Here is a 10138-nt window from a genome sequence, read left to right as displayed (position 1 = left end):
AGATGCACCTCTGGAGGCATGACAAGGTCTGGCTGGCCTTGCTGGCTGCGGTCTGGTACTGGCGGCTCATGTTCACCTTGGAGTCGATAATGACTCCAAGATCCCTTTCCGCCTCTGTGCTTTCAAGAGGGGAACTCCCCAGCCTGTATGTATGCTGTGTGTTCCTGCTCCCCAGGTGCAGCACCCTGCATTTGTCTACGTTGAACCCCATCCTATTCTTGTCTGCCCACTTTTGTAGTCTGTCTAAATCTAGTTGCAGCCTCTCTCTCCCTTCGAGCGTGTCCACCTCGCCCCACATCTTAGTGTTGTCAGGAAACTTGGACAGTGTGCTTTCCACCCCCTTGTCCAAGTTGCTGATGAAGATGTTAAACAGTGCGGGCCCGAGTACCGAGGCCTGGGGGACCCCACTGCTCACATCTCGCCAGGTTGAGTACAACCCGTCCACCACTGCTCTCTGGGTGCGCCCCATCAGGCAGTTTTTTACCCATCCAACTGTGCAGGCACCAATGTTTAATGTTTAAATTATCCTAAACTCTCCTGCTTCTTTAGTGTTTGCACACGATTCCTCTCCAGTGAGCGGGTAATCAGTAGGCAGTTTTATATAAATGCCAGAGTTGCAGCCATAAAATCGCGTTTATTTATTTGTATTAATGTTGCTGTTGCCTCTCTGCAGTTCTCAGAATATTACAAATTAATAAATGCCAAGATCTGCATAGTCCAGCATCCTATCGCTGCCATCTACCAGAAGCAGATGCCTCAGAGGAAGGTATGAGAAATCTGCTCATCTCTAGTGGCAACTGGCTTAAGCCTTGAAGCGTGTACCTTCATATTTATTTCCAAATTTATACCAGTGTTAACCTTCACAACTCTGACTTCACACTACCAAAGCTAACCACCTCTCTCTGGATAGCCCTGTTATCCATATAAAGCTCCTATACGTTTGAGTCATATAGATTGTCAGATTTTGTCTGTCAGACACTGAAACAATACTGATCTCACTACATTCTTACCTTTGTTTCCAGTAAAGTATTTTCCATCTGTAGTTTCTCACGGGCTACATTAAGGACATCTCTTTCTTTTGCTGCATCTTGGAGACTCTGGAGCTCATTATAAAGATTCACAAACTCTGCCTTTGAGTTATGTAATTCCTGAATTAAGACAAAGGAGTTAGTGGAAGAAGCATGCCTCTGTTACCCAAGAGCTGTTTCTCTGTTTTGCTGTTCAATAATGTTTTTTCAAGGAAAGAAACTTCTAAAGATTGTGACCAGGACTTTGTACTTTATTAGCTAACATCATCATTTGTCATTTATGTAGTTACTCTTTCAATTTAAAAGAAAAAAAGATATTGCCTGAACTCTCAGACAGCCACTCTGTTCTACAAGTACCCTGACAAAAATTAAGCTGAAAAAGTCTCAAATCGTGACTGTAGGTGGGTGTTATATGCACGAAATAAGGCGCATTCCACAAAAAGGTAAACTCCGGTGCTCTGACAGTAAGTAATATGCTTTGCGTGGCCCCTACGGGTGTTGACCATGCTGGGGAGGTGGTTTAACTGCATCTGCAGGAAAACTCCTTCTGCTGTAATATGCTGTGTCCCTGCTGATGGGCTCTATCAACATAGCTATGGCAGCAGGGACTTTTCTACTGTATATAAACTCCAAGCTGAACAGCTTTTCATGTAAGGCATGTAGCCACACACCTTGAATCATTCTTACATCTCTTCCAATCTTTCAACCTCCCTTAAAATCTCAATGTTATGGTGGTACGGTATTTCAGTAATGGTCTCAGCCATGCTGTGAACACAGATCATACTATTGCTCTAGTCCTACTCAAAACTGCCATTTATTCAGCCAAAGATCATGCGATTTCTTTTACCAGGGTATCTAAAAATAACCACAAGGCCTTTTCAACATCACTGTTTTCCAGGACATAATCTCCTCTTCATGTACATGTTTTCCTAGATAGCCTAGCTATGCGTTTGGTAGTATTCACACACAAGAGGTAGGATTTTATTTTACTCCGTGTCTAAATAGCCAAAAATGCTACTTATGCAGACAGAGTCTATTTCCTCATTAATACATAAACCCCAAGAAAACAGCTTCACACCAGAACTAATACACATGACCACACGATACCTTTTTTTCAGCCTTCAGCGCTTTCTGTGTCATTTCAAGGTCAGCTGCAAGTTGCTTTCTCCAATCTCTCTCCTCTGACAACTTACTTTCAAGTACTTCAACCATCTCCTGATGACCTTTCAGCACCTGTATGGAGAGAAGTTCTGAGTCTCACCAACAGCCCATCAGACTCAAGAAGGACTACAGCCAGGATTCACAAAGATGTGGATATCTAATTACTATATGCACTGAATATCAAACAACTTGCCGAGGAACATCAGAGGGAACTGCTTATCCCTAAACCAATATACTGTTGTAATAACAACACCTTTCCAGCCGGTGTGACAGCTTAAAGAAAGATCCAAAGGAAGAAGGCCTTGTCTACAACTTACCTGGTTTTGTTACTAGAAGTGCTGGTGGCAGACAGACGGCCAAGTGGCCACTGTGTGCGCACATCCATGTACTTCTGGTATCTCTGCATGGCTCCACTCCATAATTGTGCTGACAAAGATCAAAGTGCATCCCTGGGAAGTCCCCATCTGCTGACGGGATTACAGCAGCAAGCAGAAGCTGCAGGAATGTCTACATGTGCCTCCTGCCAGGTGCCAGAGAGCGGCACAAGTTCGGGAGAGGTGGCGTCACTCTGCCAACTCTCCACCACAGAGGAGCTCTGAGTGTAGGTGAACTCCATGTTTCGCCAGCAGAATCTGAGTAATTTAAACAAGGCCTAAGCTTACTGGAAGGTGAGAGGTTTTGGCAGGCCATTGGTCATGAGGTGGCCGCAGGTGGAAGCATTATCTAAATCTGCCCAGGGCTGCTAATGCTGAGCGTTCAGAACTCCTACATTAGGCCCCCAAAACCATTAGATTAAATAAAAATACCAGCTCTGGGGCTCTTTTGAATTGCTTTCTGATGTTGAAGCCTTCAGGGATGACATTTTCCAGCTTTTCTCCACAATTGGAAAGGCTAGAAATTTATTTTTTGTACTAAATTGTAAACAAAGTTTCACACATCATCATGCAACTCCAGGAGATGAGACTCTAGAAAAGTATGAAATATTCAAAGGCATGTGACAAAATAGTGCAAGTTTCCAGTACTGTATGCAAAAGGGGGGAGTATGCCAATGGGGCGCCACAGACTGCAACTCTGCAGCTTAAGACAGGCACTCAGGAAAACTGTGACTGTAGTCTCTTAAATACCACTCTGGCTGATACTCGGACTGTGCAAAGAATGAGCACGAGGCACATTCACTACTCTAGTCTCACTAATGCCCTTCACAGAAAGATGAATTTCATCTTTTGCACATTCAAATCCCTGGAGCCAGATGGATGGTGCTTTCCACATGTTTCTTGTGGTGCTGAGAACAAGGAAATCCCAAGAGTGGATGTATGCAGAGATCGTCCAAATGGAGAATTACTGGCAAGTTAAGCTTCTCTCTTCAAAGACACCTGTCCCCTAGGTATGGACTGATGGACTGAGCCCTCCCATAAAAACGAAACAATCCCATGTAATAGAAACTAATCTACTCAACTTTTTATATGGAAGAGTTCTTTTTCCAATTAAGGTCTCTTACCTTTTGGAAATCCTGCACTTTTGTAGCTCTTTCTTGATCTTGCACACTGCCTTCAATTTTATTCTTCTGCATCTTGAGTAACTCTTCCTCTAAACTTGTGATCTCAACACACACAAATTACAAGTTAAAAGAAATTCCATAAATTTGCCATTTGAATCATGAAAACATTTATTATAGAAGCATCAAGTCAGTAAACAAAGGAGCTGGAAGCAAATACTGTACTGACAGCTGTGTGGGCCAGGCAAACTCCAGTACAAGCGATGGATGCTGCCCAAAAGGGTGAATTAGCTGCTCAAGATCAAACAGTAAAAGAGAAAGAACCCAGTTCCACAACAAAGATCTCTGGAGGAATTCAGGAAAGAGATCCAGACATCTGCTTAAAATTAAACACCCTTACAGTTTGTGGGCCTTCTTCTTGCTGATCCCAAAAGAGAAGCAGCTGGGGAAACCACCCACCCCCTCAGTGTTATAGAGGCCTCCCAGATCTGTAACATGGGGAGGTTTCTACTTCCCCCACCCAAATGACGCTTGCCTTTGGGAAGAGTTAAAATGTTCAGCCAATGGTGCTCTCCCCTCCTCCACGAGATGCCGTGCAGAACACAGCTGCTGCCCAGGCCGAGGTTGGATTCGATCCACAGCCCCTTCTAGCCTCTCCAACAGCACAAAGGGACCATGAAGCTGGCTCAGAGCTTGGTTTTGCAAAGCATTGAGTACTCTGGACCTGATCCAGCAAAACATTTAACTCTGTGCTTAACTCAAGAATGCAAGTAGCTACACTGAGTTCAGAGGGATCTCACATGCCAAAAGACTGAGTGCTTTGCTGGATTATGACCTTGAACATCAATCTGGGGAATCTCCCAGCACAGGGGTATTTCCTGGACATAATAATTATTGCTTTAGGCTACGATTTTCAAAGGGCTTAAGGAAAGTAGAATTCTTCCTCCACAACTTCTCTCTATAACTTCCAATGCAAGCTGAGTAACCAGGTCCCCCAAGCCCTTATGAAAATCCCAGACCTAGGTCAAGCACTCCAGCCTCTTAGTTCAAACCCCACTGTCAGCTCAAGTATGAGAACATGTGCACCTCCCTGATGTCAGTGCCCTTTGTATGAAAAGTTTTACTGGGTTTTATATCTCCAACAGCCAGACTGATCTCAGCTCACAAGACCAGTCTTTTTATACATGAAAATACAGAGTGGGTGCATTTAAAAAAAGTTAGGACAGAGTCAATGGAATGGCATCAAGAATGACTATCCCCAAGACATGTGCAGTTTCCACAAAATAAGATACATTCATGCAACTGAGCACTCAACCATCTGGCACCTTTTGTAATTCTTCCACACATCACACTTGTACAACATTCATCGTTGTGCAGTGTAACTTTGCTGATCTGGGGCCAAGTCCCAAGAGCTGTTGAGGCCCTGCAAATTCCTCTGACTGTTTTAAGTGATGAGATGAAGTCATAAACTGAAATGCAGATGGGAAATGTGCTTGCAATTATGTATTTTAACCGCTAGATGTCCCTATGCTATGCTGAAAGTCCCCAGCAGGGATTAGGTTCGGGAACTGCCAAGGAAAACCCGTTTGTTGCTTTTAAAGGCTGCATTGTTAATTCAACATGTGTTTAGACAATCTGCATTACATGAGATGATCTTCTGTGGTCCTGAGCACTGGAGTTCCCACAAATGGTTCCTCTGGATTTGAAAGCTATCCATGCTTGATAATCAGGTTGTGGGCACTCAGGTGATTGAAGATGTTTGTAACAGAGCTGAAAGCACAGCCCAGACCTCCTATGTGATGGAGGCTTGCCTTCCCATTCGACCACAGTGCCCAACCTAAATAAAACATTTCAAATCCACACACCAGAGATGCTGTCTCTAAATGGGAGCTACTTTGAGATCTAAACATGAGTAAGTGCTGCGCAAAGGCACAGCATGAATATGAAGCTCATTTCCCATATAAGAGAACTGAGACACATGGCTGAATGTTTGTTCTCAGTGTTAGGGGAAACAATTTCAAGTGACTTCTGACCATAAGAGAAACAACACTGCCAAACTCACAGGCGAATTATTGCTACCTTATAAGAAGGGCCATTTAATAGCTGCTTGACTTTTTCTTCTCTTCTTTCAGAGTTTAAGGTGTGGTGGATTTTGCTAGTGGTATTTCTACAAAGCCAAAGAGCACAGCACTGTGTAGCTTTTTTTTCTCTTATAATTTTATTTTAGTTTGCAATTTGTAGAATGAAAAAATAGATAAAGCTAAAAGAGGTTATTTAATTTCTGACTTACTTTCATGTGAAGTCCTTCAATTTCAAACTCAAAATGCTCCCTCTCTTCTTTGGTTTGGTTCTGAGTCTCTCCCAGAATTGCCTCTAATTCTTCATTACGTTCAATCAAGTCCTCGTGCTCCTGCTTCACCTTCTCTAACTTGTTCAGGAGTTGAGAATTCTTGCTTTCGATGTCTTTGATCACCTCTTGGCACCTATACATCAATCACAAACTGTCACCACGGTATCACATAAACACAATCAGTCAGAGGAAAAAAGCCATCCTTCATGCACCCTGGCAGAAACCAGCTCCCCGCACTGGGGTTGAGGAGACTACCATGGAAAACACAAAGATTCCTCAAAAGCATTTATAAACTTTCGAGATTGGTCTTGTCTGTCCTGAGTGACATCAAATCTGGACTACAGTAACCCTAACTTTGACCCAATCTGGAATTTTACTCCAAAACCAAACCACTTGATATGATCTAGCAACACGATACGCCAGCAAAACACGCAAAAAACAAACCAAAAATAAAAAGAGAAGCATTATGATTTGGGGAGGCAGAAGGAAATTTTAGACGCTGAATCAGAGAGAAAACTCCGGTGTGAGATAGATTATATGGAGCTGTTTCCAAAGGAATGAAAGAAGCCTTGTTCCTTAAGAAACATTACATCAGGCTGAAGAAAGCTCTGGAGCATGTTGCATTCACCTGTCCTGACCCTGTTGCTAAGAGTGAGTTGAAGACTTTGTTACTTCTAGGTCTTAAGATTTAGGAACAAATGAGCGAAGCTAAATGTCCAATTAAACTAACATTGCAAGATGGGAAAACTTGCCATAAAAACAGACTAGTTCATTCTAGACTGAAGCTACGCAGGGACAACTGACTGGTGACAACAGAAGACGACAACTAAAAGGGAAAAAGTTGAAACTTGAGAAACTGAATTTTGAAATATGCTCACCTTTTATGAAGGGTCTCATCATTCTGATCTCTGCTTTCCTGATCTGAGGCAGTTTCAGCTACAAAAAACGTTTCTTCAACCCTCACTTTTTCCTTTTTATCCTGCATCTACAGAATAAGTATAAGTCAGCACAAATTAACATAAATAAAAGAAAACTCCTAGGAAGGGCTCATACCAAGAATATACTACGTGTGTACAAAATACAGAACAATTATAGTGTATGGGCTCAGCCGGTGATTAGCACCAAGTGCCATGAGCTCCTTTTAAGGGTGCCATGCAAAATTAGCACCATTAGGTGTGCAGATGCATACACGATTCACAAGAGAAACCCAGAGATTTTAAAGAGGAATCCATAGTCTAAAAACCATTCTGACCTGTTGTGGTCTTTCTGAGTTCTTTGCAATACAAGAATTGCTCTAGTATTTTTCCATAGTCAACAAATGAATGACAGCGAAGAGCTGGCATTTTCTGAGGGGTGCATTGAGTGTAGAAAGTTTGAGAAGCACTAGGCTAAGCCAGCCACCTTGCCCATCCCCTATACAATGCTGAATCCTCTACAGCAATCCTAGCTGGAGTGCACGTGCAGCCAATGGAGCTGCAGCAACTTACAACTGCAGAGACTTTGCACTTAACTTTAAATGTGTTCTTCAGCTGTGCTGCAATTGCATTTTTCTGAGATGCGCTCAAGTTTAAAATGGAAAACATCAATTTTAAATGACTAGAATGAAAGTATAGATGTGGCACATTCTGGTTCCTGCCACACATCTTACGCAGAGAAAGAAAGAAACTATCTGTGTTTTGAGAGACTTCTAGAGTGGGAAGCCAGAATTTAGTCACTGATATTACCTGTCCTGTGCAGCCCGCAGCTTCTTCATTCATTTCAGGGGATAATTGTCCCGGTTTCTCATTCTTTTGATACTCACAAATCTCCTCTTTGAGCTTATCGACCTTAAACATAAAAATAAACCATTGTACCTTCCCCTGGAAGCCTCAGAGCAAATCACCAAAAAGAAAGCAGCACAAATCGTTACCCATAGCTGGGTTTTAATCAGAACACCTTCCTTATTTTATTTAATTCAAGTGCTTGGAACAAAAGTAGCTCAAAACTCAAATATGCAAGTAAAATGTATTGTCAAATTCTTAGACAAACAACAGTTAAAATCTTATCAAACTTATTTCAAGATAAACGACTAGTTGAAATGCTAAAAGTATGTAATAATTCAACTGAAGATATTCAGATTTCAAATATGCAGAATTCGGGAGGTTTAAAAGCAGATTTTCACATCAATACTGAATTGCACATGTTGTGTCAGATTCAGTCTCTATTTGATTTATACAAGAATATTACAGTGTCTAAATTGTTGATGTTTATGAAGCACAGATAATGTATGTGATCCTATATTTCTCATTTAGAAGATACATAAAATGTATACCAGACTAATTGAGGAGGAATTTCAGAAAGATATTCCAAATATTGTATGGGAAAAAGTGATGGGGGTTTACAGCCCTCTTATATTTTCACCCTGTTCTGCAAGCCATGTCATAGATTCTCAGCTTCAGATATCAGCCCCCTTTCAAATGTAATTAAAAAGTAATTACAGTGAATGGGAGACAAAGCCAAAATGTTGCATAGGATCTTGCACAGAAAGAAAATCTTTGTAACACCAGCCCTCAGTCTGGAAGACCTATGCTGTAGGCTCATGTTACCAGTAGTAAAATTGCCTTGGAGTTTACTCAAATGTGAGATGACAGTTTCTAAAAGGAAAAGTATTGTATTCACCCCAAGAGTGATTCAATATTGAACCTCATTCTCACAAAGGAAAACGATCACTGAACAAAAAACTAGGAGTTGCTCAGGTAGAAATGATCAAATGACAGTTATATTTACTCTGTGCAAAGAGACTACAACCCCAAACAGAAATTATGTATATACTCACTCAGTGCTCAGAAAGAGTCAGTCCTGAAGTTAAATGCAATTATGAGGACAAAATCACTGTAGTGTGTGTGTGTGTATCATATATATATATATATATATATATATATATAGGGAAGTGTGAATGAGAAGTAGGAGTTGTTTCATAGTATTTTACTAGAAGCCCCCAAAACTGCAAAAATTTACAATAATGAAAATATGGTATGGCTTACATGCAGGCTTAAATGTTTTACTGAATCAGGGCCAATAAGAAAGAATATTTAAAATGTGTCAAGAATAAAATATTATACCAACATTAAAGCTATTTAAATCTACCAGTCTGGATAAATTGCACCAAAGAGCTTTAACATGTTGACCAAAAAATTCTTGAGTGACAGAGATTTACCTGTGCTACATCTAAGAAAACTGAGCAAAAGCTGAAAGAACTAGAAGGAATCTAATGAGCCAATATTTAGAAAAACTAAATGGAAGGACCTGTCTGGTATTGGTCTGAAACAAAATAATGGAAAGGCTGATGTGGGACTAAAGAGCTAAAGAACGTAAATATAATGACTTCCAATTTATCTGGTTCCATGAAAAATCAATGTGATATTGTTCTGTGATAAGCTCACGAGTCTGGCTGGCAAATGTCATGGTGCTGATGTAACAGATTTAGACTTCTCTAAAAAGTGTGACTTAGAACCCCTGGCATTTTGATTTTTAAAAAAATCAATAGGGAACATAATAATGGATTAAAAACAGGCAAGCTAATAGATCTCAAAATTTAAGTGTAAACTGAAACTCATAAAGAAGCAAGGGAGCTTTTAATGTTGTATTGCACGGATCAACACTACTCACTCCCTTTATCACCAAACCCCCAAAAAACCGTAGTATCATTGCCGATAAAATTTGTTTTTCTGGTAAATCACAATGAGTACAGGCTACTGAAAGAAAATTTATCTGGTTCCTCTGGTAACCTGGACCTAGGAAGACAACATGAATGCTAAGGTACCGGTTCTGCAAAGTATTTAAGCACATGCTTAAAGTTAAGCATCACAATCCCAACCCTCTTCAGCAAAGCATTTAAGATTATACAGGGACATGACTGTGGGTGTGCAGCTGGATATCCCTTGCTTTTCGAAGGTGGTGAGCATTCACAGCTACTCCTAACTTCACTTGGAACAGTAGGTTACTAGTACTTCCCATAACCATCAAGCCCATGGTTCCCATAGTCAATATGGAAAAAGTTTGGCTTAGAAATTTCTCTATAGAAACAGTGAATGTCTAAATGTTTCCAGTAATATCAGAGTCATT

The 10138-nt window shown here is 40.9% G+C and overlaps 1 protein-coding gene across 1 annotated transcript in view; it reads right to left on the bottom strand.

The window, feature by feature from the left end:
- Positions 1–10138, bottom strand: part of CCDC30 (coiled-coil domain containing 30) — a 37790-nt gene that overhangs the window by 14380 nt on the left and 13272 nt on the right. Inside the window, exons 9-14 of the mRNA XM_025203700.1 lie at positions 7759–7860; positions 6913–7019; positions 5975–6167; positions 3688–3789; positions 2136–2261; positions 1011–1148 (exon numbers count right to left, since the gene is read on the bottom strand). Of these exons, the coding sequence (XP_025059485.1) occupies positions 1011–1148; positions 2136–2261; positions 3688–3789; positions 5975–6167; positions 6913–7019; positions 7759–7860 (768 nt within the window). The remainder of the gene's footprint in view (positions 1–1010; positions 1149–2135; positions 2262–3687; positions 3790–5974; positions 6168–6912; positions 7020–7758; positions 7861–10138) is intronic.

Source organism: Alligator sinensis, unplaced genomic scaffold (assembly GCF_000455745.1).
Source record: "Alligator sinensis unplaced genomic scaffold, ASM45574v1 scaffold512_1, whole genome shotgun sequence".
Lineage (NCBI taxonomy): Eukaryota > Metazoa > Chordata > Crocodylia > Alligatoridae > Alligator > Alligator sinensis.
The sequence above is the reverse complement of the archived record's forward strand: the minus strand, read 5'-3'. Positions and strand labels throughout refer to the sequence as shown.